This window comes from Aulonocara sp. 'chitande type north' Nkhata Bay, linkage group LG23, assembly GCF_057382095.1.
Source record: "Aulonocara sp. 'chitande type north' Nkhata Bay isolate Kocher_YH1m ecotype deep benthic linkage group LG23, A_spYH_male_GT1.1, whole genome shotgun sequence".
NCBI classification, from domain to species: Eukaryota; Metazoa; Chordata; class Actinopteri; order Cichliformes; family Cichlidae; genus Aulonocara; species Aulonocara sp. 'chitande type north' Nkhata Bay.
In genome coordinates this window covers 7379885-7406668 of record NC_141365.1, presented here as the reverse complement: position 1 = coordinate 7406668, position 26784 = coordinate 7379885, and the positions used below count along the sequence as shown (strand labels likewise).

The window sequence follows — 26784 nt, the reverse complement described above, 5'->3', positions numbered from 1 at the left end:
AGAAGGGGAGAAAGAAAGGGAAAGAGAAACAGCTGAGAAGAGGGACGGGGGAGAAGGGCAAAAAACAAAAACCAACAGAATGAGCAGAAAAAAAAAAGAAGAAGAAAAAAAAATGCATATATCAATCACCTGGATCACCTGCTGAGAAAGAAAAAAAGAAAACAAGCAGAAGAGAACAAGAGTAATAGAATAAACAGCATCACAATGATATATGGGAATATGACAGTAAATACTAAATATTAAACATTATTGTGCAGCACATAAGATCAACAGAACACAGTGTGCTTTGAGGTAGGAGCCAAAAAGGGTGTAGTTTGTGGGTGTGATCACCCGTGTGTACACCTGTGAGCATGGATGCGCTTGTTTTTTTAAAAGGTTCCTTCATGTAATGATCTGCTAGAGGGTGTGGGGGGGGCCACAGCCCCGTCCTCCAGGGCATGAAGCAGGTATGGAGGAGATCAAAACTCCAGACATCCAGAGGCCCCCAGAACACAAGAGACCAAGGAAGACCAACAGAGGGGCAGCCGCGCCACTGTCCCAGAAAGAGCTGAGGAGAGTCCCAGATGAGGGCTCACTCAGCAGCCGCGGAGCAGAGGCCAGGGGTAGTTGCAGTGACGCGCCCGTGAGCTCCGCCGGCAGCCAGCCGTGCCTGAGTGACCGAGCCCCAGGCCGAGAGGCCGGGGGCCCCCCACCTCCGAAGTGGCCCGAGCGAGCCCCAGGCTCCAGGCCCCGATAAGCGGCCGCCAAGGAGTGAGCCGGTGTGTACCTGGACGCCCACCCCCGGACACAAAGAACCACCAACGCACCGATGTCTGAGGGAGTCCGCCACTGGCAGGGGAAGTGGTGGATAGGGGGAGATAGGCCTCCAAACCTTGGAGGGCCTGAGATGTCCCCAGAGAGGTGGCGTCTGATACCCAACCTGACATATAGACACAGAAATCCAGGCACACACATATACAAACATCCATTCCCACCCTCACCCCAAATTTGTTTCACCACTTGAGGCAAAACACATCTTTGAGTACAACCAGGTATGAAGAGTTGCAATGAGATGCTACCAGCTGATCATGTGTAAACCAGCAAACATTTTATCCAAACATTGCTGGAGCACTCACTAGATGCGCTTCATATAACAAGAAGAGCAAACAGTGGAAGGAAATCAATGATACAAGATCCCAGGTAGAAAATATTCCATTTCAGCTTTATTATGAGACAATGTTGTGCAGCTCCTGAAGAGCTACAACACGAAGTTCCTTTGGTCATTGTTAGCTAAAGTGTTACACAGTTATATCATACTTTTTTTTAAAAAAAAACATTGGCTACTTTTGTGCTGACATTTGACTTGTGCTGTGTCACTACCATTGCACTATAACGCTGCTGCTGCTGGCACCCATTGCAATAGATTCACACTTTGAATTAGGTAGTCTGTCATCAATGACAGCAGCTCATTGGAAAAGAGGGATGGAAAATGCCTTTCATTTCATTTGCACTAATAAATGCTGCTGTCTGCAAGCTGCAACCACTGATAAAACACTCAATATTTTTTTTACTCACCGTCTTAAATATCACTATTGCAAATTTCCTTGAAATATAGTCATGTAATTTTGAGGCTATATCGCCCACCCTTAATGGGCAATAAAACCCAAAAGATTTCCCAGTGCAGAATGGAACAGCCCAGCTGGGTAAAGCAAAGCTTTTCGACATGCACATCTGATTGTAATACTAATGCCCGTTATTAAAGCTGCAGGACAGCAGTGAGCACAATAGAGTGTGGGCCTTCTTACTTCTCAAAATAAATTCCCGGGAGCCTTTGTAGGTGTACTCTTTTTTCTTTATTTTTTAAGACATATAATTTTGCATACGACGATGTCAGTGTGTACAACATTACTTCAGGATTGTCACAGTATAACCAACACAGCAAAGCAGCACTGATTCTCCCTGTCATGAAGTGAGCTACTGCTGAATATACCGCTGCTCGAACACCCAGCCTCAGGGGATTTGCAGCAGCTGTAAAACAGCCTTTACTTTTTTTTGTTATTGTGATGTTGTGACTGTGATTCTCTCTTTTTAATCACACACACTGTTTCCATGTTTCCCCCTGTGACCTCTTTTTGATACTTTCCATCCACTACAAAAGAATTTCTAGGAAAAAGCAGTTGCGGCAGAAATTAAAGGCATCTACATCAGCCTGTTGCCAAGGCAAGTATATTGCTATTCATTATCCACAGAGACTGATTAAGCTTCTCAAGGTGGTAAACTTGGATTACTATAGCTGCAGAACATCACTGTCATCACCAGTAGGTAAATAAAGCTAAAGGATCTGTACTTGCAAGTTTTTAGCTTTATCCGACAGCAAGTACTTAAGAACTCAAATACCATTGCTTCATACAAGCCTCCAATGATTACAACAACAGCTGACAAATAGTGCAGAGTGATCTCTGATGATGTAGTACATTGCCTCCTTTTACCTTGAGAGAACGGGGAGGAGGACGGCCTGTGAAGTACCGCTCTGATGCTTGGCTGCTCATGTTCACAAGGTGTATTGCTGTGAATAAAGTGAGACAAAGAGATTAAGAGGATGAGAGGTTGGGTCTTGTATGCAGTGAGACAAACCCGCTGGAATACAGAGTATGAGGATTAGTTCTCCTCCTTGTCTAGACAGCTTGAGCCAAGGAGAGGTGAAAACAGCCATGTGTTTGACTTCAAAGAACAGAAAACAAGCACCAATTGTACAGTCTTACATGTCAGTGCTTTGTAGACAGTGTGTAATTGCAAAATACACCAGCACCTTCCAAAAACAACAGAGTGTTACAGCTTTCGAATCCGCCTAATTTCACTTTTCTTGTTCTGTTTTCACACTATAACGTGAACCTGTACATTCAAGTGAAATTCCCTGAACTATAAGAGCCCCAGCTATTGCTCAGGACAAATCCCCATGACCTCACCATGAAATGATACACTCTATTGCCTCTCTTCACACTGCCAGATAGTTCTCCAGCCATTACTACAGGCCCATCTCCTTGCTCAGATACGGGAGACGGGAGGTTGTGGTTTTGGTTTTGGTGAGACCGGAGTAGGAACGAGCAAGGCATGTCCCGTGGTCTTCCAACCACATCACGAGCAAACAGGGATTCTGACTGCTGATGTGTGAAGCAGAAGTCGTCACACTTCATAAATCCCGCCTATCATGGGTTAGAAACGGGTTAGATGGCCTGGGAGGAAGAAAGCACAGTGGTGCCCAGCTATACAATATACAAGCTATACAATATGCAAGCTATACACCTGTATTATAGTGTTTTGTCTTCAGGCAGTATGAATATTATGTTGCTATATCTTGCCATAAGCAAACATTTTCTGAGTAATCTGAAGTGTATGGTGTTTACTTGCTTGTCACTTTGTATTGCTTGTGTCCTCAAATATGCAGTTACATTATATTCTCTTTACAGTACTGCTAGTAAAGTGTTTTAAATCTCTTGTGATACCAGAACTCGACTATGCTCCAGCCATCTCGCAATCTCTCAGCAATTTTAAGCTGTGAAAACATGAATGGCCCCCTCTACACTGCCTGGAAGAGTAACACAAGACAAAGAAGAAAGTGAGCTCTCTCCATGTGTTTATACGAACTCATCTCCAACCCCGAATGAAATTCAACACTGCCTCATAGTGTGATTGAATAAATCACAACTGATTGTGCTTTGTAATGAAGGCAGCGGAGCATATTGTGCAAATGCTCTGCTTTTTAATGACTTAATTAGAGAAACCTCGCTCAAACTGGAGCAGAAAATTTCAGCATGGAGATGAGTGAGAAGCCCTGCCAGAAAACAGCACCATGACTCAAGATCCTGTTAATTGATGCAGCAGTCGACAGATGTGCCTCACGCTTCTGCCCATTTTCTGCTTTATTGAAATTAGCTGGACCCCAAAGAATGCCAAATGTTGTCTCCCTAAACTAAATGATTTACGAGCACTAAGCACCATCGTGTCACTCTAATTTCCAACATACTCTGCCTGGTTTCTTCAGCTTTTAGGCAGTTGAGCTTCTTAAATCATCAACTACAGGTGTCATCAACTGCTGAACTGAAAAGAGAAATTGAGTAGATCCTTTTGAAGTTCCTGATACGTTTAAAACATCTTCAGTATACACAAGGAATACGACTCAGTCTACAGTTTTCTGACCAGCTGATTATCCCATCTCCCCAAATTTTAACTTTCTAAGCAGAAGTCCAGAAGGTCCATCAGTGCAGACGGTCATCTGAACCAAACAGGCAGAGCTCCATACACTGCAAGTTCTGCCCCAGCACGGATGCTGTGTCCCTCGGCTGACAGCAGCACAAGCATTAATCATCCAACTCATTAAGACAATCTGCGCAAGTGCCCACAGCTCATAAAGTCTGCAATAGACCATAGTGATTCTTTTACCTCCTAGTGTATCGGCTTATTTACCTCAAAACGGTCGACCACCTATTCAACCCTTTCACTTGACAGGGTTTTATGACGTCTAATATCCATCATTCTTATTCAGAGTTTAAACTTATTTCAAAAAAGTCATTCAAAATCATGTCCACTTTACTGCTGGCAAAATGCAGCATCGGTGAGTGGGTTGTTTAACCCTTTAAAGCCGGTCGGAGAGGGCACGCTCCGTTTTGCGTAACTATTTTTAAATCCCGGTAGCACTGCAACCATGTAAGCTAGCAATAATTTTTTTTGCATATGAAACCAGAGGAATTGTACTTACATCTTATGCCATCAGCTTGTTCTAGGTCACAGTTTCCTTCTACATATAGCTTTGCAAAAACTGCATAAAAAAACCACTTGCAGCAACAAAAACATAATATTCCAGAAACACGCTTTGCCGATCTGATCAGCTGTTCTTAACACTTCCTATGTCCATCAGCGCAAACTATCGCATATCCGCCATGACCTGCCTGAACCCGGAAATGACGTCATTTTCGCGGAAATGTAGTTTTTTTACCATCAGGGCCTTGTAAGGCTATACTGGTGTTTTTAAAAGTTATGTTTGATTTTATGACTTTCTGTGTCGTTTCTGGGATGCTTAGAAGTCAAATTGCACTGCTGGAAATAGTTTATTTTGATGCACATGCTATTTTTTTTTTTTTTTGCAAATTTGCATTATAATACTTATTTTCGTTTTTCCTGCAGTATATAAAAATTGGTGAATTTCAAAAATAAAACTATGAAGACACTCAAAATAAATTTCCTGTGGTGGGAAACTATTTTGTGCAACGTTTTTGTATTTACAGTTTTGAGGGATAAGCCTCTTAAATTTCTCTAACTAGAAATATATGTTAAAAAAACCAAAACGATTTTCAATTTTTTGGTAGTTTATTGCACTTTTTTGCAATTTATGTAATTACTATGCACTTAATGCATACATATTATTAAAATTTGGTCTATAATGGTTGTATTGGTGTGCAGCAACTTGAAATGCTCCCAGAAATGGCACTACAGCATGTAAAAATATAATATAAGCTCTGGCGGACTTGGTTCAATGGTAGGTCTTAAAGGGTTAATGAACCCTAAAGTTTATTAGTTTGTCTTTAGTGTTAAATCACCCAGGTGACACACTGTTTTTTGGCAGGTGAACACTACAAGAAAATCTTATTTTTCACTAACATTGTTGAGTTAAGAAATTGTACTGAAATGGCAAACATGGGAAATATGGCAAAGCAATGGATTTTTTTCCCCCCAAATGCCGATGCTCTTTTCTCAACAAGATCAAACTATTATAATGAATAAAAAATGAGCAATATATGTATCGAGGTTTAAGCCGATTCTATTGTGAAACCTAGACAAGACTGCTGGAGGCGAACTGCAGATAGTGTAGCCTAAATGTTCATCATTTCCAATGAAAAAAACATGTCTCTGCATGGGGGGGGGGGGGGGGGGGGGGGGGAATAATAACAGCATAAAGTTTTGTTAATAGATGTATACTTTGGTATTTTAATGCAAAAGGAACCCTTTTAAATTCTGTGTTTCTCTGTCACCAGGAACCTCGAAAAATATCAGTGCTATTCTCTAGTATCACTGATGGGTAAGGAGTCAGACTTTTACATAGTTGGATCTGATAGCCTGCAGGTTATGGGAGCTGCCTAAGTTACCATGGTGATACACACAGAGTGAAAAGTGAGTCACTGCAGTGAGACCACAAAGCCAGCCAGGGTTAAGCCCAAAGTTAGTTTGCTAGCCACTAATCCTGCCTCGTGGGACATAACCCAGAAACAGAGGCGACAAAAAGTCAGAGAGCAACATCAGCCGCTGAGGTGAAAGAGAAAGCAAGGATGGCTGAGGGAGGGAATACAAGGATTTAAGTCGTATCAGTGACATGAGGTGAAGATAATCCTATAAGTTCAGGGGCCAGAAATGTTTCACTGTGGAAAAAAGAATACTGAGATGTTAGAACGGAGACACGAACAAAAGCTGATTATCCACAAGCGCGGGGGGGGGGGGGGGGGGGCGGAATCAATGAATATTTTTAGAGATAAGCAGTCAGAACAGCTGCGACAACAATAACAGGTCTCCCCTTTGTCACCCCACCTCTAGGCCACAGTCACTGTCAGGTGGGAACAAATGCACTTTTTCATTATATTCATTAAGCTTTTATGTTGATAGTTAGATGAAGAGATCTAACATATGTCCATCCGTTAAATGTGACTGTAACCAGGAGCCACTCAGTTTAGCTTATAGTAAAAAGAAAAAGGGGGGAGAATGTTAAAGAAACAAATAAGCCTACAGGTATACTTTTCTTATTTGTATAATACCTTAAGTGTAGAAATGACAGGTTGTGGGTGTTTGAGAATTCTGTCTGGGCACACTGACTTCCTGGCAATGTCACAGTCTCTAACTATGCTTTTTAATGGATACAAAAAGAGCTCCTGCGGGTTCTGAGGACGACTGGCCACTTGCAGTCCACCTTGGCATTATTAGCAGCCAACGTGGGCACAAGTTTATGGGTCAATGCCATCTCATCACTCACCCAGCGAGCGATTGCCGGCCAGGTGGGCTTCCAGAATGGCTACGGGCCAGAAAATTAGTTTTGATGTGGAAAAATATGAGCACCTGCCAAATTAATTCAGGCAGTGTTTCTGATTAACAGCTTTACAAAAACTCCAAAGATATATTGCACATTCATATATGGATGGGTAATATATTACTGCAGCTTGAAATCACAATTTATTCTCAATCTCAAATACTCGACAGGGTGCTGCAGGAGCTGCTGCACAAACCGGGGCTGTAACGTAAGGCTCACAAAGTCAAAGTGTGAGCGAGCATGCTGCTGGTTGTGCAGAGGGTAAGGGTGGTGGTAGTGGTGGAGGAGGGGGTCCAAACCTTATAATACAGTCCCTCTCCCCAGCCCCCTGCACAATTTTCACGGAGGCTGGGTTTCATCAGTTTTTGTATTTTAGACCTATTGATTATGTGCTGTGAAGGGGGGGCACTGTGACAAAACCTCAGCAGGAGTTCTCCATCTGCAGTGGACCATGTGCCAAAAACAGGCTCCCTCCTTCACTCACACTCACACACACACACACACACACACACACACACACACACACACACACACACAAAGAGGGGGGAGAGGGAGATTTGCTCTCCTGTTATATTGGTTCCCAGGTTATGAAACTGAGATATGGGGATATGCTCGCTAATAAAAGCACTGAGAGGCCGATATTGGTTCTTTTATAGGATTATCCCATCACCCAAACACACCTTCATCTTAACACACATGTAACATCTTTGCCCGTTTCCTGACGTCCTTGGGAGAAAATCTCAAACCCGGGTTAATACTGGCGGCAGCTCTATATTTAAGTGTAGGCCATTTTTAGCATCTATGCCTCATCTGTAGGTTTCTGATCAATGCCCCTCGTCCCAATCGATTCTCATTTCTCTGACCTTTTGCGTCTCGCCTGGGAGGACAGCAACGAGACCTGGGGGGACAAACAAGAAGATGAAGAGCAGTGCAGCCTCTCACAGGCCACGAAGAGCGGGATCAACTTTATTTTTTTCTGCGTTTAATTATTAATCATGAGCGCCCGGGACCTCAGATGAAGAGACTTAACCTCCAGCCACGTATAGCGAAAGACTGTCATCTAAATATTTTTGACGGAGCGAGACTTCCACCTGGTGGCAGGAAAGAAAAGCGGTCATGCCAGAACGTCACAGTCGTAAAAACAACACAGCGAGGTTCCAGCGCTTTACGGCACGTTGTGATTTGAAGTTTTGACATGGCTTCCTCGTTGCTTTGCAGCGAAACACAAAGCAGGTAGAGAAAAAGCAAAACGAGAGAATGAAAATGAGAGAAATGTACTCACCAGTGCATAGATAATGTACTTGGCTGTTGTACGTGTTTGGACGGCAGCCTGTTACTGGTCCTTGAGTCGTGAATCTTGTGTTTCTATTCTCATTTCAGAGTGAGTTCAGTGCTAAACAGAGATGTTAAGCAGTATGGAAAGAAGTACATGTTTGACTGCAATGAGGAGACATGCTGGAACTCAGACCAGGTAAATACAAATATAGCAATGGACCCGTTCCTCACAACCTATTGCTAAAACTGTTACCAGAAACCTAAAGAAAGGTTAGTTTAGTCTGCCCTTTAGTTTTGAGTTGCTGGAAGACTGTCTGAGATGTAGATACAAACAAATTGCAATGCTTTGCAAAGTTCACAGAATTTTAAACCGAAACCCTATTTTACTGTTTCATTAAGAATAATAGCTCATTTTAAACTTGGTGACAGCAACATTTCTCTAAAAAAGCTGGGACAAATGTAAGTGGTACTTCAAAAAAAAGAAGTGCCAATTAACATGAAACTAGTTAATTAGCAACAGGTCACTAACATGGCTAGCTATTAAAACAGCATCTTAGAGAGGACGTTTCTCAGAAGTAAAGATGGACAAATCATCATCTATATGTTGTGGAACAATTAATTTCAGAGACTAGTGTGAATATATGGTCATCATCTACACAGTGCATAATGTCATCGAAAGATTCAGAGAATCAGGAATAATTTCGAGCATAAGGCCAAAAATCATTATTGGATGCCCTTGATCTTTGGGCTCTCAGGTGGCGTTGCATTAAATGCAGACATGATTCTGTCATGGAAATCACTGTATGGGCTCAGAAATCACTGTGCGAACAAGTTCGTCTTGTAATCCACAAATACAGGTTAAAGCTTGATCATGCAAAGAAGCAGCCATATGTGAACACTATCCACATAACTGCCATCATCTCTGAGCCAGAGCTCAAAATATGGGTTTATATCACATGTTTATTTTCTCAAGACTGGACTTCTGCAATTCTCTCCACTGGCATTAATGAAAAGTTACACTCTCATCTTCAACATGCTCAGAATTTTAAGATTTTACTGATTACTTCCCAAGCTTTCCTGGGTCTGTCCTCAAGCTACATAGTAAAGCTACTGACCCCATATAAGCCTACTCGCAGCTTGTGATCCTCAGGTGGGGCCCTGCAGGCTGCTTTGAAAATCAAGATTTAAATCGAAAAGGTGACTGTTTTTTGCCATCAGGGCCATCTCGACTTTAGAATGACCTGCCTGAGAAAATTATGTTTATAGGCTTGCTTTTAAATGATTCTATTATGCGTTTTATCTCTGGTCTTTCATTAATTTTATTCATGTTTTATGCCTTTGTGTTTCTGAGTGTATTTGTTATTTCAATGTTTGTCTACCCTTATAGTTTTATAATTATAATAACATTGTTATTATTATTATTATTGTTATTATTAGTATCATTATTATTATTATTATTAAGAAGAAGAAGAAGACGATCAGACCAATTTAACAAAGAGGGCAAAACATTTTACCAGATCTTAAGCTCCCTAACAACTTTAATTCATTTCCATCAATGCATGGCTCATCTAGTACTCATCATGTAGTACAGTTAGTAACTGTACTACAACTAACTAACTGTACTACATGATCTGCACAGTGGTATGATACTGGTTAAAATTGTTAAGCTATCCCCAGTTGTTTATATTTTGCTTAGAAAATGGGGGGACAAGGGGCAGGGATTTATTAAAATATGTGCAAACATATATACAAATGCAGGAATAGTCTTCCAAGAATTCTCCAGGTTTCAAGGATATTCAAAGTTGTGTAGTAGTGTTTTTTGGGGATCATTGTCATGCAGAGAAATGCGGGGTGGCTCAAAATCTGATCTCACGATACATTTCTGTGTTTATAATTCCATCAAGTTTAAGAAGACCCCAAAACCACTGGCAGGATTGCACACAGCATGGATCGTGTAGACACTCACTGTAGTAACTCTCCTGACTTTCGTCATACTTTTTAAATTCATTGCTTAGAAGACCCGTTGCCAAGGATTTTTTTCTCTTTCTGATAAGGCTTAGGTGAAAGCAAATGGATCTCTCAGGTCCTGGGCCACGTCTTTGCTGGATTTTTTTCCTATTGAAGATTTGACTTTCAGATACTTTTGGCCTGCCATAAATGGCTCTTTAGGTCTGTGGCTTCTTATTTTGTCCTCCACTTGTTCAGTTTCCCCAACATTTTGATACACTGCACACCATGCTGAGATATGCTAATTTTTTTAACTAATAATATGTGTGTAGATTCTCAGTCATCCAGATCATGTTTGTTTTGTTAAAAAAGAAAGCAATCGGACTTTAAGTTTATTGAAGACATTTCACCTCTCATCAAGAGCTTTCTTTAGTTTTAAAATGAAAGGGTGGAGAGTCCCTGGTATTTAAATCCTAGTAGTAGTTGTCCCTTAGGAGGTGGTCGTTGACCCACTGTTATTCATGTGCATCATCACAAAATGATCATTTTTATCTTGACTTTTGATGAATTTCCCAATTTTCTATGTTCTTATATTTCTTATTTAAATGCTTTTGTCTATAAAATGATTAAATGCCCACTTTGTCAATACATGTTGTGATTTGTGTAGGAAAAAGCCTGAAACATGTTGAATTTATAATAAAGAAAAAAAAAAGATTGACACAATTCTTGATAATCTAATATATATTTTTATAAATTAATTAAAGGATTTCTATGTGCTATTAATTTATTCATGTGCATCATCACAAAATGATCATTTTTATCTTGACTTTTGATGAATTTCCCAATTTTCTATGTTCTTATATTTCTTATTTAAATGCTTTTGTCTATAAAATGATTAAATGCCCACTTTGTCAATACATGTTGTGATTTGTGTAGGAAAAAGCCTGAAACATGTTGAATTTATAATAAAGAAAAAAAAAAGATTGACACAATTCTTGATAATCTAATATATATTTTTATAAATTAATTAAAGGATTTCTATGTGCTATTAATTTATGCAACTTATGATAGTACTTCTGTCCTTCTTGACCAAGACACTCTTGTAAAAAAGATTCAGATCTCAAATTATTTTTTTTCTGGTTAAATAAAGGTTATTAATAATTGGGGCGATCGTGGCTCAAGAGTTGGGAGGTAATCGGAAGGTTGCCGGTTCGAGACCCGGCTTGGACAGTCTCGGCCGTTGTGTCCTTGGGCAAGACACTTCACCCGTTGCCTACTGGTGGTGGTCAGAGGGCCCGGTGGCGCCAGTGTCCGGCAGTCAGTGCGCCCCAGGGTGGCTGTGGCTACAATGTAGCTTGCCATCACCAGTGTGTAAATGGGTGGATGACTGGTTGTGTAAAGCGCTTTGGGGTCCTTAGGGGCTAGAAAAGCGCTATACAAATACAGGCCATTTACCATAAATAATTATAATCTGCTTACATGTACAGCATTGTGGACCCCAGGAAGAATAGTTGTTGCTGTGGCCACAGTTAGTGGGGATCTGATAAAAGAACGACTAAAAGTTCCCATATTCTTGGCGACAGAGACAGTTATTCTCGGCATCCTGTTTTTCACAGGCAAATGGATGTTTTGCTGTACACATCTCTGTGTCATTATGAGTATTATTTTTCTGACAGGGTGAATGTCAGTGGGTGTCCCTGGAGTTCCCCAACTCTGTCAGAGTGTCAGAGTTAAAGGTCCAATTCCAGGGAGGATTCTCAGCAAAAACGTGCAGACTGGAAGGTAAATCCTGAAGATAATATTAAAAAATGACTTCCTGATTAAAATGTTTCACTTCAAATTCAAGCAGTAATAATGAGATAATGTAAATTACTTTTCCACTTGTGCTTTCTGCAGGTTGCCTAAAAGATAAAGACTTTACAGTGCTCAGCCATTTTTACCCAGAGGATAACAACTCTCTTCAGATATCCTTTTTCTCACTATACTGAATTTTCACAAGGAGATTTGATTGCATATAGGGCTTCGACCAATCTTTTCCTTAAATTATCAGTCAGGTGGGGAGCCATTGTTCTTTTCTATTCTCCAAATTAGCAGTCACTGCTGAAGTAGCTATAAATGTTATATTTAACTACTTAATTTGTGCAAAAAATATTGTTCACAGCCACTGATGATGCTGTATGCCATTAAAAATATTTAAGCTCAGCTTATTCTATCAAGTAGTTGATGGTGTTCCTTTAATAAACATAATTCTGTTATAAAACATCAGTCTTGGTGTACGCCAACAACAGCTCAAAGCTGTACCTGTCACTACAGGAGCATGGTGCGTTTCCTGCTTCATAAAAAGCATTGGACAATATTTTCCTGGACATGCTTTTCATCATTACCACGCTTATCTTGTTCTTAACTCCACACCCACAGCTTTCCCATACAGGAGGCCTCTGTAGTGGACAAAGTAAAAATAATGTTTGAGAATAGTGCTGACTTTTTTGGGAGAATTATTGTTTATTCCTTGGATGTCCTGGGGGAAAAAGCCTCCTGACCATTTTTCAGTCCTCTCATGAGAGAGAGGAAGTGACCCCTGAGTGAAAGTACAGGATGTAGGATGGTGTGGTGGCACTTGGGAAACATGTCATCTGTGTTGCCACCTCATGAACTCTTGTGAATGTGGCCTTTTTTGGTATGAAAGCTTCGATGACCTGTCATACAGTGACCCTTTGCACATTTTGATTGTGCACTTGTAATCTGCTTTTTATACCTTTTCTGTGCCTTCAAAATTAAAGCGCCATTCCAGTATGAAAATAATTTATTAGAATTTTTTTTTTGGTCATTCTTCAGCCAAGCAAAATAATACAGCTGCACAACTGTCACATTTCAGTCCTTGTTTGTAAAACATTTTGAACATTGCAATGCATATAAATGGAATAAACAGGTTAAAAATCGCTGTTTATCTGGTAAATGTTTGTGTATGCAATGATCCGTTATGACCTTAGCTTGTGACAGACATTTTTGTGAAAACCAACGAAGGTTTAAGATCAGCTGAGTGTCACACTGGCAACTCCATTAATGTATTTTAATAAGTGTCATGTTGATGGCTTGTAGAGTTTCAAGATGTGGTCCTCCAACACTTTCTGGACTATAGGAGAAAGGAAGTAAAAATCTTACCTTAGCAATACATTTTTATCTTAGTTTTTCAAAAAAGAAAATGTGCATTGTATACCTACTTTTCTTATGCCCAAGAGCAACTGCCAGCGCCATTGGACTGTATCCAGAGTCAGACTCTATGGTCATATCTGCTCCTCTGGCTAAATTAGAGAGCGATAGGAAATTAGTGACGCAATTTTAAAAAAAATTTCTAGAATATATAATGACTTAAAGTCATGCACTGTACCTAGCAATGCCTCTACACATTTGATATGGTTCCCTCGTACAGCATAAAGAAGAGGAGTTCCACCATTCTGAGAATAATATACAGTGTGCAGTAAAATAAAAATGTTAAAAATATAGTATTTAGATTTCTTGCTCCTTAAAAATGATAGATTTTATGATGGAAAGTCATAAATTCATAACTATACCCAGTCATAAGTGTTAATGTCCACTCCATGTCTGAGGAGGGCTTCAACGATGTCCACATATCCTCCAGAGCTGGCCAATGTCAGGGCGCTTTCTCGCTCCCTCGCAATTGTTTTGGGGTCTGCACCCTGGAACAAAAAACATGCATTAACAATAAAGCACGATACCATTTCTTCTTTTGGCTGTTCCCTTTAAGGGAATCTTAACCTGTCCCTAACGGCCATCCCTCTGCATGTCGTCCCTCACTACATCCATGAACCTCCTCTGAGGTGGTCGTCTTTTCCTCCTGCCTGGCAGCTCCATATTCAACATCGTCCAGTATATCCACAATCCCTCCTCTGCACATGTCTAAACTATATAAGTCTTCACCCTCTAATTTTGTCTTTAACAAAGTTAGAGAGGTAGGGCTGAAAGACAATATGATTCATTTTGAGATTTGAAAACAGTGACCATTTTTGTTAACACTTTTTATCATCAGTATGATGATTTGGCTTCTAACGGACACATTTTAGAATAAGTTCATTTTCTTTCTAATTAATAAAAGGTTTTTTTTAAAACCACTGCCTCTCATTCATCTTCTTAATCACATGTCATCAGTCTGTTGCAGTGAGAAATACATCCTATATATGGCCAATCTAGAGTCATTAATTAACCAAACATGCATGTCTTTGGCCTGGGAGGGAAGCTGGAGTACCCAGAAAAAACCCACGCAGACATATGGAGAATATACAAACGCCTTGCAAAAATACTCCAGGACCCTCTTGTTGTGAAGCAACAGCACTAACACCACACCATTGGGCCACCCAGCTGCCCTTCAGTAACTTATAACTTTTGTGTTCTTAAGTACCTATGTGCATGCCTTATTTCTAACCTTTTCCAAGAGAAAGTCCACCACTGCTTTCTCTCCAAACGCTGCTGCCCACATGAGAGGTGTAAAGCCTCGCTCATCCTGACTGCTAAGCAATGAGCTGTCTGTGAGACAAAAAAAAAGAAAGAAAAAAGGATTGGAGTCCTTAAGTAGGATATTTGTTTAGTTGTATACTGGTAATAAAAAAAAAGCTTGTTAGAGATTTCTCACCTTTGCTCAGGTGTGCAGCTACTTGTGAAACCTCACCTTGAGCTGCAAGCTGATGTATGGACAGAGCTGATGGGGGTAGAAAAATCTCAATAAATGAACATGGTAAAAATAAGATAAAATAAGTACAAATGTTTCCCTAACACCTGAGTATCTTTATCAGATCTTACAGTCTAATGTTGCCGGGCGTACTGTAACCTCATTCCCACGCTGTTTGTTGGTGAGAGTGGTGGAGTGTTTGAACAAATCATCATCCACCTCCATGCTCTCTAGAGATATAATCAGATGAACCACAGCCATGTGAGTGGAAGCAAGACATTTACTGTTCAACTGATTATAGCAAGAACCTAGAAATCAGGCAAATTCAGCTGTTACACAGAGCAGGATAAAGTACCATTGGCTTTTTCATCTCCTGATAGGGATGGACATGCATTAGCGTTAGATGGCTGAACACGTTGGCCATCTGCAGCCTCATCATCACCTCTGCCCTCCATGATCGCTGCAATAAAAACAAATAATCTGGTTTAGCCATGCAGAAAAAGTTTTTTAAAAATTAGGCAGTTCGTAAAGCCACTCACCACATTTAGCCTTCCAGTCCAATTGCGCTAACTTCCTTTAAGGAAAACTGAAAGTAAATAAGTTCATATCACATAATGGATCCTGCTAGTCTTCGATGTGTTCCGATAGTACATTAGCCGTCGTTCAGATGATTAGCTATTTAATAATCCCGTTATTTTCAAAACAGGCACTGAAAACACGTTTGATTCAGCCTGTGTAACGTATCACCGCATCTGGCACAATTTCAAGGGAGAAATGTTTTCTTTATTTTTTTACAGCCCATATTTCTATCCGGAATGTTGTCCTGTGACACACTACAACAATAATACGGAAGAGGTGGGAATCAGGTGACACCACTGGCGTACAGCTGAATTGTAGTTCTGACAGTAAAAACCAGACTGCATTATGGAGGACCAGGAGATGCAACTGAAAGTCAGAAGGGGTAAAAATAAATAAATTAGCAAAAACTAAACTCGCGTGCAGCATAGCTCATTGTTGCCTTGATCCACTGCTGCCCCCTCGGAGCTGTTAGCTCCATCTAGCCACTAAGCTAATGCATTTCCAGTATAGAGTCGCAGGGCTATGATTTTGGCTGTTTTCATCATTTTGTTTTAGCTTTCAAACACGGGCCATTTGTTTTATGCAATTGTCTTCCCTTCGTTTACACTACAGTGACTGACAAGTTCACGGAGAGCATGTACGTCCTGGCTAACGAGCCGTCGGTGGCTCTCTACAGGCTGCAGGAGCACGTCAGGAGGTCGCTGCCAGAACTAGTCCAGCACAAGGTATCGTTTATCCTCTCGATGACATCGCATTAACTCTGCTTGTAACCCATCTAAGTGAATGAAGGGAAAACGACCTCTGCCAGGAAACTTTATGTTTGGAAACAAGCGGCAGTCTTTACTGAAAAACCTAACTGATGACTTCAGCAGATCAGAGGTTGGGGTGTTTACGTTCTTTTCTCAGGAAGAAGAAAAAATGGCATTTGTATTTAGTCATTAAAGGTTGAATAACACCCGATTTTGAAACGTCTTCTTTGGGATAAGTGAAATTCTTTAGGTATATACCCTCACCAGACACTTTATTAGGTATACCAGGTTATTACAGGTTTGACCCCTCTTTTATTTGCACCTGCACAATTAAATATTCATTTCCAAATTTACTATCTACCCTTTTTACTGAAGCCTTAGAGGCCTTTCTGTGAAACTGTCACCCACTTTGATAATGAAGAAAGCCTGTCACAATGACTTTGCATTGCAAAATATATTGTCCCGTAAATAACAAATTAAAGAATGTTTTCATATATGTAAAAAGTAAAGCTGCAAAGAGTAAAGGTAGTGAAGGTGGCTGAGTGTAAATACCTCGGGCCAACTATCCAAAGCAATGGACAGTGCACAAGAGAGTTGTAGAAGAGGGTTGAGATGAGTGTCATGGATGATTTGTGGCAGAAGAATAGCAGCAAAAGTGAAAGGGTACTAAGTCCTACTGTGTTGTATGGTTTGGATATTAAGATTTTTACTGAGAGGATTAGAAATGAGTAGATCCGAGAAACAACTCAGGTTGAGCAATTCAGGAAGCAAGGATGAAATGGATGGATGTGTGTAGCGGATAGAGAGTGAATATACTGAACAACGGGTATTGAATATGGAAAGAAGTAAAAGAGGAAGACCTCAGAGGTGGTTCGTGGATGTCGTGAAGCAGGACATGCAGGGGGTTGGCGTGACAGAATTATGGTAGCGATATGGTGCAATGGAGGCTGGTGATCAGCTATGCCAACCCTTAAAGGGAGAAGCTGGGGAAAAAAGAAAATTATACATCAAAAGACTGTGTTATTTCATTGATATAATTCTCATATAATAACATAATAATCCAAATAAACTATTTTAAAGCTAGGTGAACCTTTAAAATCCCCTATATAAATTCTTGGCCTAGGTGTTGCTGTGTTGTGTGCGATCAGAAATAACAGTAGAACATCTTTTTCTTTAAATTTTAAATGCATTTAAAAGCAAGCACTGTGTCTCAGTCTTGTTTTATTCATGACTTGGATACATACTTAGATTCGTGGAAAAAATGTAACTGGCATTGCTTCAGTTAAAACTGAGTAATATTTATTTTGTGTTGTTGGTAAAACATATCCTTTGTTCTGCTCTTTTTCCTGGAAAAACATGTTGATGATATGAACAGTTTCCCATAATGTTTTGATGTATGCTCAATAACCCAGGTAAGAAAATCCCAGAGAGCTGACAGAACCAACTTTCTGGGAGTTTACTGTAATGAAACACAAACCTCACAAGTATCATAATGTCATTACTCGCTCGCTCTCTCTCTCTCTCGCTCTCCCTCTACTGAGTTTTAATGGGTTTCATTTCTTGCACAGACAGATATGCAGAGCTGGGAGGAACAAAGTCAAGGAGCCATCTACACTGTAGAGTACGCATGCAGGTGAGATCACACATATTTGAAAGCTTTCATAAAAGTAGCTCACCATCCACCTGCCCTGACTGTTAATACTTGTATTGATCTGCTGGCTTTTGCAGTGCCGTGAAGAGCATGAACAACAGCAGCTTATATTTCAAAAACATTGACAGTCTTCTCCGTCAAGCCATCAGCATGAAGGAACAGATTAATAATTCTCAAGGGCGCAGGTAGGAGGCGGCAGTGAATGTGTTCACTGAGACATGGTGGTGAAAAAGCACAACGTTGTTTTGATCACACTGAATGCTACAAAGTGGCTTTAATCTTCTCGTTAGTAGCAGTTTTCCCTCTCATTTTTTAGTTGTGCTTTACCTCTAGAAACATGTTACGTGGACATAACCTGACTCCATCTATTTTTTTTGTTTCAAATTCAGAAACTTTAATTCAAATGCAGAGCCTATAAGGGACAGGAAAGCTTGACTAGTTATGACAGCCATTATCATACACACCTTTGCTAAAATGCAGATCTCTACAATATGCTTTTTATCATCTTTATCACTCAAATATCTAGGTAATATAACAAAGTTTTTTGCTTTGTCTTATGCTTATGTCAGTATGTACTTCTCACATTTTTTTTTAAAATGAGAGATAGTCACTGAGCAATTATTGTTATCAGTACTTAATGTAAATACGTAAAGCCACAAAAATTATAGAATATTACTTTTTTGATAAGATCTCCAACGTCCTTAAGGCTATAAAAAATATACTTGTGGGTCTTTATATGTTCACATTTTTACTCCCTCAGTATCTAAAGGATCATTCTTTTTACGTATTTGGGGTGACCATGGCTCTGGTGGTAGAGCTGGTGTCAGACGATTAGCTACCAAATGGAAAGGTGGTGGATCCATCCACGGCTCCTACAGTGTGTTAGTTAAAAGCACTTAAGTAAAAATAAAAGCACTGTATGAATATGTGTGTGGTTGGGTGATGAGACTTGGAGTAGAAAGCACTTTCAGTGTTCAAATTGAAAGTGCCAGTCCATTTACAATTTACGTAACTGTTTTTTGCACTACATCATATCGTTCATCATTTGTTTTTGTTTTTATTCATTTTATTTATTATTTTATTTTTATTTATTTTATTGTATCCTTCATCTAATGTAATATATCATTTAATATATTGCTTTTCATTAAAGTTTGTTTCTCCTGCAACTTCAAATTCGTAATCCAGACATTTCTGAATACTTTGTAGTTACTAGAAGCGTCATACTTTCTGTTTGATTTGTCTGTTGTTTTTATTTTATTTTCCACCTTTTTCCCTCCCACACTGACAACTGCATGCAGCTTAAATGATGTGAGTCCCTGTCCCAGCCCCACTGTCACTGCTCCACATGCCCCATCCACTTCCTCATGACAGACAGAGGTGTCCAAGGTTAGTAGTTCCTTCAGACGTTACATTATTAGTATCTGAAATTAGTAAAATTAGCTTTTCAGATAACAGGCTTGTGTGTTCAAAAAGTTCTTCTTTGAATTATATATACTTCTAGAATCAATTTATTTAATATTTATGTGAAATAATTTTACAAAGCACATAAAACACTTCTGCACATTGTGCACATATTTGGCAAAAAGCAGATATATACAGCAGAATAAAATATTTACATGATTATAATATGATCGATAAATTCATCAGCTTGATATATGGATGGCATTGGTGTGCATAATTTGGAAATTTAGATCAAATTCATTAACGTGAAGCACTACATTTTTTCCCCCCACCAGGTTAATAATACTTTTGTAACCTGTGTTGGAGAAAAGGAGAAAAAAGTTGCTAAAGATACTTTTTTTTTTTCTTCCTTCTTCTTTTGTCTGCAGTCATTCTGGATAAACTTGTCGAATGTTGACAGTATTACATCTGCACTGCACTTGTTGTTGTCACCATATAGTATTTGTAGGTCATTAGTCTTTTCTAGCCACTGATGCAAACTGCTAATCTTATTTTATGTCACACGAGAGTAGAGTCTTTTGCACAAATCCCTGACTTTCGTGCAAGGACGCTCCTCATCTCATTGTTGACCCCATTCCAGGGTTTAACCTGGGCCTGTAGCAAACCAGATTCAGTAGACAGTGTCCTGTGCATTCGGGGATAGCTGCCACCACTGCTGTAAGCATCTTTATCACTAGAGTGGCCCTGTGAACCTCCTGTAGGGGAGTACTGCTGCTGCTGATATTGTTCTCGCTGTCTCGGGTCGCCACATTGAGTGAAGGCAATATGATGCTGGAGGTGAGACTGGCTGCGAAGGATCCGCGGTTTGTCCACTCCAATTTTTAACTCGCAGGGCCGAGAAACTGGTGCGCTGCTACTTCCGTGGTCGTTACGATACAGGGTGTCAAGATGGTCGCTGTGATAGTGCTTTCCAGTATAGGAAGCTTTAACCAGAGCGTGTATTACAGCCACCAGCAGGATCAGGATCCCAGAGGAAAGTACACAAGCACTTGCAATTCCAGTCTCCATCTCGAATATTAGGAGCATAAAAATGGACATGGCTGCCAAGAAAGAGAGTAGCAGGGAAAAAATTAGAATTTGTATGTGCAGAAACACCAAGTGCTTTTCTCTGTAATCAGCTAACAAGTTGCACCTCTACTGGGCCAAATAACTTAAAGCAAAACACAATGAGTGTTACAGTTTATATTACAGTTTCCTATGTTTTTCTGCAGGAAAAGGACAATGGACTCAGGCATGCTGAAGGAGGTGGGAGAAAAGCACAGCTCTGGGATGTGATGCGACTTCCTAAGTTGGTGGCGTTGCCTTTAAAGTCTTGCCCTGCTACCTATTGACTGTGGCTGAAGTGGGTTCAGAAGGGTAACACCTCCTCATCACAATAGAGTGGCTGCCTACGCTGACCCCCCACCCCCCGTACAAGCCTCTCAGTGGAACAGAGCATACCAGTGCTGCTAGGTCCAGCATTAAAAACACTTAAGTCATGGCTGCTCAAAGAATGCATTGTTCTGTTGGACTCACTGGTCGGTTCAGGGAGACAGCAGCACTGCCGTTTTGCCACTGCTGTTGAAAGTCCACTGCACAGCCAATGTTTTTAAAGTTAGTTCTTTTTTTTATGTGTTTGTTCTGTTTAACATTTTGCCAGATGGTACAACATATGCTTATACAAAAATACAGATCCTTTTTTTATTGCTCAGGCTTACCTATTAAATAGACAGAAACCCCCAGACAGAAGAGTCCAATAGCCACATGTCGTACAGCTCTGCTGTCCAGAAGGAACCAATCTGCTCTGTTAAAACAAATCTGATCTGTTTAGTGCACAAGGACATTGCATTACTTAAAATAAAAACAATATATTTTGTTTTGTTTTTGATATGTTCATTTTCTTTGCTACATAATAAAGTTATAACTTTTTGTCCTGCAAAATTAGGGCTATTTGTTTGTTGTTTATTTTTATAAATGCTTGGTCATTTGTGCCATGGATTTAAAATTTCTAGGAATGTCTCCATTGTCAGGGAGGTGCTGTGGTATGCCGTTAGATTTGTAAACCGACGTGGGAAAGGGCCAGCTAGAGGCTGTGTGTTGGGTACATAATGAGAGGAAATCCATTGTTTAGCTGGGATTCATAAAGGGTTAGAGAGGTGTGTGTGTGCAATGCGGGCCTCTGCACTCTTGCACAGGACACCCATTTTATCCTTTTGAAACTATGTTTTCTTTGCACGAAACCTAATTGGTACATTTACTATTCAAGATAGGACTGTGGTTTGCAGGGTTAACAATTGAAAAACATGTGGGCACAAGGAGAAGTGTGACATGAGCACCTCGACAGTGCACTATCCTCAAAATAGGAACCCATATAGGATGTTGTGCAAAGCAGCAGTCTCATAATAAGTTACCGCACCTGAAATGTTAAGCTTTTTGAAGCAGCTGATCTTAATTCCATACTTAGATTAAGTGTAGTGCTTTGCGTCTTATTAAAATATATGTCGTCATGTTAGTTTTACACTTTGCATGTGTAAAGGAGAATGAAAGTAAAAGTTGAAATAATCCGCAGCCGTAAAACCTTGGACAAAGTTAAACTGAGATCTCTTACACCCTGCAAAACACAAAGAGGGAAATGAAGTTTAGTCATGGTGTGTTGTATCGTATTGGATTTATTTGGCACGCATTTAAGGGTTTTTTTGTTTTTCGTTTTTTACTCTTATTGCCATTTATTTAGTTTTTATTTAGTAACACATCACATCACCCATAAGTGACTGAGACAGGACTCTCTTCTAGACACTCTAAACCCACCGGCACAATGTACATTTCAAATTCCTTTAATTTTAAATATGTTCATAATGTGTATTTTGTAAAATAGTGAAATTGTCTATTCTTATTTAATTCACTTAATGTACAGAATTCACCTGCTTGCTGCAAACATGCTACTACTGCACTTTCACCTAATGTATATATTATATATAATGTTCTTATACTTGTATAACTATGCATGTGACAAATAAAGAACCTTGAACTTTGAACCTTGCTTTGCGAGCAGTACTCGACTACTTTAACAAGGCCTAGGGGTGAGGGGGCAAAAAACGCGCAGTGCTGCTTCAGAGGTCGCCTTTCTGGGTAAATAGTGGTTTTCTTAACTGTCAAAGGTGTGTCACAACTGACCGGAACTGCCTGTTTGAAAAAACCGGATCGAGATTAGGAAGAAAAAAAATGGAAATGAGCACAGTGGCTTTGAGTGCTACCACAGCTGCAGGTGCTGTCTAACAGGTGGTCGAAAAGAAATGCCTTAACGCGCAAGAACAAATACCTTTCTGTATCCTGTTCTCCTCTGCAGACCTCGGTTGAAAAATAGCTGTGGAGGAGACACACAACCACAGAGCTCAAGTTGAGAGTGAGGGACAGAGCGGAGAGCACTGTGGCCACTGGCAGCAGGACGGCCCAGACATGAGCGGGTATGACCGAGGAGGTGGACGGGGGTGATTCCTTCACCGCCGTCTGCTGTGACTGCAGCTGGAAAATCAAAATCACCGATAAAACCGACATGATGGCCGATAAAATCCCCAGTAAAGACAGAACAATTAAAGACCGCTGGCTGTACTTTTGCGTCATGATTATCTTTAAACGTTGGTGGTCAGATTTCTCCTGGAAAAGGGGGAAAAGGGTTTCCTCGGTTCTTAGCTCTTAAACACAATCCTCCAGCGATCCTAGAGTCCAGAAAAGTGCGCTTGCATTGCGGTGTGAGGATAAAGAACGCCTTTCTTTGCACTTCGGCAATAGTTTGCCTGTGTTTCGTGGAGTGCTCCGCAGTCCGGTCTGAGCATGTGATGGGCTTTAAATCCCCAGATTAAAAAGTTCGCAACAACAATGGACTTTTTTTTCTCTCTTGGATCAACAGAAACAATGCCTCGACGTGTTCAAGGGAGACGCTGAGCTCACTAAATAAAGACAAAACACCCCGAGAGAGTAAAGACATATTTACTGTTATCCCATTATTAACCATTAAAACAGGTTTTAAACTTAAGGTGTGCACAAAAATGTATGCTTTAAAAAAAAAAAAAAAAAAAAAATATATATATATATATATATATATATATATATATATATATATATATATATATATATATATTCTAATCAAGTTTATTTCTTGATATTTAAATGTAGGCAGTGTAGATATGATGACAACAGGGCTGTGTCTCTTTTTAGATTAACCTACTTCTGCTGAAGCCTCCTGTCCTCATAAAGTGATTAAAGGATTACTGTATGTCTTTTAAACAGGCAATTGATTGTCATAAACAAGACACAGAAATAAAATAAAAAGATATGCAGTAAGTTAAAATAAATTATACAAATAATAAGAATAATATTAAAACAAATGAAGGAGGAAAAAACCTTGTCTAAAGTTATTCTTGGGCATGCTAAATAGGACCATGGCAAGTTTAGGGGAATTTGAAAAAGGATAACCACCCAAGATAACCTCTGTTTAATGCGAATATTCTTGCCACTCTTAGTTCAGCTCTGCAGAGGATGAATCTAATTAACTTTTCACAAGTAGCTTTGGAAGTATGCACAGCTTGACAGAGATGCGCCTAAACTCTCATCTGCCCTTCCACTTTTACGCCCACTTTTATTGCCTTGTATAAAAATTAATTACATCTCCAGAATTTGATCAAATTAATATTAAATATTCACACACTTCATTCACACGCTGCTGGACCACAAGCACCCTGACATACTTTTAAGTCCGTGACTTGAGTTACAGAGGCCTTATTGTTCTGTTAGAGGTTGGGGGTTGGTGGGGAGTGGTGGGGAGGTAAAGGTGTAACCCTTATTCTGTTGAGATGCAGATAAGACTGTAGCTATAAAGGTACTCAATGTGAACAATTGCTCTCACACATGTAGACTGACCATGAAGGCTATTTCTGAATTCGACAGCCTCACCACATGCTCTAAAAGGGTCGCGGCTGATCTTGTCGAAAGCAGAAGTGAGAAGTTTCAGGAAAATGAAAAAAAATGGACTTGATACGGAAAGTTCTCAAAGGGCAAAGGCACCTTTATCTTTCTGCAGCTTCTCTCAACTTCTCTTGTCTTAGACATTTATCAGTAATTCTGACTGTGTGAATGTGAACGCAGTTCAGATTCCACCTTCAGTGCCTACACCGACGGCAAAGCTCTCGCTGTGTTTAAAAGAAGAATGCACTCTTTGCTATGCGCAAACACAACGCATAGCAAAGACATAATTTCCCCTTTGCTGCAGGTGATTAGCTTGCTTTATTTACAGATGGGGATTTGCTGTATTTGCCGTCAGCACGCTTGGGCCCCACACAAATGAATCCTGGAGGTGAAGACTGTGGTAGCCTGCAGGGATGTTACTAAGTATTGCATCAGATGCACAGTTTAAGCTATCTCTTGGGATCTCAGACTGTGCATGTGTGCTTGTGTCACTGCATCTCCATGTCTGTGTTGATGTGTTTGTCTTTGCGTGAGAGAAAATAGAGTTGTTATCCACACTTGCAAAGATGATCTGTGCTAATAAATTGCCACCATATTATATTTAGTACATTGTGTAACAACCCCAAAATAGTTAATAATGCAGCTCATGCAGTGATTCAGTTATTAACTCTAAATATACCTATTAAGCTGACAGCATGTCTGCTTTCTGTTAGTTTTTTTCTTTGCTTTGATCATTCTCTGTCAGTTTCCTCTCCTTTTTACACCCCATTTACTTTCTATCAATACTACCCAGGTTAGCTGATGAACATATATCCAATGACATCAGCTCTGCATGGGCTACAGTGCACATGGCACTTATGGAATTCTGACTGAACGATTTTATGTGCCATGGTTGATTTGGCAAAGAGGAATGAACAACTTATGAGTAAAGCATTTACAAAATAACAGCACGGATGAAGTTAGTTTCAGTGTTTGCTAGTTATAAATAAGTATTAGATGTCACAGTTAGGTGTCACCGGGATCTATCATTTACTGATGATATGGAGAAAGTGGGAACATTTGAGACTATTGACTAATATTCAGAGATGTGCCAAAGGGTATGTCAGTGTAGTTAATGCCTGTCAATATGAGGCCTCTTCTGATGTTTTTGAGCCAGTATTCACAGACATTTGCTTCCAGAATATTGCTGAGTTAAGTAATTAGATCTTGTGGTTAAGGGCATCAAAATTCAAATGAAGCCTCAAGAAAAATCTTATAGCATTGCTATTAAATCAAGACATGCTGCTGTAATTAAAGAAGTATTTTTAACATCAGTTGTATGTTTTTAGGCCAGGAGTTTCCAAGCTCTTGATGTACAGCATCATAAAGAAGGGTGTCGAGTTTTATCTAGGTAGGAAACAGGAAATAAAACAACATAAGTTACATTTATTTTCTGTCCTTTTCCGCTTTCTTTGCCTTTTTTAAGCGATTTGTTTATTTTTGCATAGCTCCTTGTGCCTCAAATATTCAGGCTAGACTAAAATGAGGAAATCACTCTGAGCTGCTCTCAACTTGAAAGCAAACATTGCTTTGAGCGCTGATAATGTTAACTATGCCCTCGTCGTTCCAAATTTTGACTTTTCATCCAGTATTTTGTATTTGCTTTTTATTTCCACACCTATTTATGCATAGTTACTCCCTGAATGCTTGATTTTTAAATTACTTGATGTACGGACAAACAGGCAAAACACTAAAAAGACTCTTAATCTTAAATAACTCATTTTGTAGTTTTAGAATTGGCTATTGCAATTATGTTGTATTTAGGCTTTTATTGGTGTAAATGTGTGATTAGGTTGTCACTGTTTCTATGGCAGAGAAATGTGTAAAGGTTGAATTAGTGACAGGCCACCACAGACTCTGGTATTGAGCAATGGCCTGTGGCCAGTGTTCAGGTTTGCTGAGCATAACGCAGTGTTTCAGTTGGTACTGTGCAAATTGACTTTAATGCAAAGAGATATGTGTATCCCGATAAACAGTTAACATTTACTGATGTATCCTTTTCCCATAACAGCAGCGAAACACCATAGTCAACCTCCAATAACGAAGTCTTTAATTCATCAGTCACAATAAAAATTTTATGTCAATACTAAAAAAATGAAAAATTCCTTCCAACCAAAGAGGCCAAAATGTTTAAATATTTTTATCAAAATGACCGTGAACTCTAGAAGAGTGTTCCTCAGAATAGTTTTGCTCTATTCTCATTGCTGAATGACTTTTGGATCAGACTGTAATTCTTTAGGTTCACTGACTCTGCTAGGGGCTGATTTTAAAAAGCACATTGTATCTTCTACTTTTTAAGGCAAAGCAGGATTGACATTTAAGGGGATTTTTTAAAACAAAATAATAGCAAATATCATAACAAATATCTACCATATCTACTGTAGAAACATAACATATGCCTATTCCTACT

General features: G+C 39.7%; 4 protein-coding genes across 5 annotated transcripts; 2 read left to right on the top strand and 2 right to left on the bottom strand.

Moving 5' to 3' along the window:
* The first annotated feature begins 7970 nt into the window (after window positions 1-7970).
* Window positions 7971-13209, top strand: nr2c2ap (nuclear receptor 2C2-associated protein). Its single transcript, XM_086282064.1, has 5 exons — window positions 7971-8281; window positions 8429-8519; window positions 11947-12052; window positions 12167-12234; window positions 12687-13209. Exons 1-5 carry the CDS (start codon window positions 8244-8246, stop codon window positions 12807-12809), a joined length of 426 nt encoding a protein of 141 aa, XP_086138190.1. The 5' UTR covers window positions 7971-8243; the 3' UTR covers window positions 12810-13209.
* Window positions 13062-16238, bottom strand: rfxank (regulatory factor X-associated ankyrin-containing protein). Its single transcript, XM_086282061.1, has 9 exons — window positions 15494-16238; window positions 15310-15414; window positions 15086-15184; window positions 14919-14984; window positions 14712-14812; window positions 13843-13968; window positions 13659-13725; window positions 13492-13572; window positions 13062-13403 (listed from the first exon to the last, which is right to left on the bottom strand). Exons 2-9 carry the CDS (start codon window positions 15407-15409, stop codon window positions 13351-13353), a joined length of 693 nt encoding a protein of 230 aa, XP_086138187.1. The 5' UTR covers window positions 15410-15414; window positions 15494-16238; the 3' UTR covers window positions 13062-13350.
* borcs8 (BLOC-1 related complex subunit 8) lies at window positions 15757-22426 on the top strand. 2 transcript variants are annotated; one of them, XM_086282062.1, is made up of 6 exons: window positions 15757-15915; window positions 16146-16258; window positions 17851-17915; window positions 18011-18118; window positions 19232-19319; window positions 20606-22426. In XM_086282062.1, the coding sequence occupies exons 1-5, from the start codon at window positions 15879-15881 to the stop codon at window positions 19299-19301; spliced, it is 393 nt and encodes a 130-aa protein (XP_086138188.1). In that variant the 5' UTR covers window positions 15757-15878; the 3' UTR covers window positions 19302-19319; window positions 20606-22426. The 2 variants fall into 2 exon arrangements, with proteins under 2 accessions (XP_086138188.1, XP_086138189.1); XM_086282063.1 differs by lacking the exon at window positions 19232-19319.
* On the bottom strand, window positions 17211-23309 carry tmem221 (transmembrane protein 221). The gene is made up of 3 exons (XM_086282059.1): window positions 22693-23309; window positions 21092-21177; window positions 17211-20434 (listed from the first exon to the last, which is right to left on the bottom strand). Exons 1-3 carry the CDS (start codon window positions 22992-22994, stop codon window positions 19893-19895), a joined length of 930 nt encoding a protein of 309 aa, XP_086138185.1. The 5' UTR covers window positions 22995-23309; the 3' UTR covers window positions 17211-19892.
* Between the last annotated feature and the right edge of the window lie 3475 nt (window positions 23310-26784).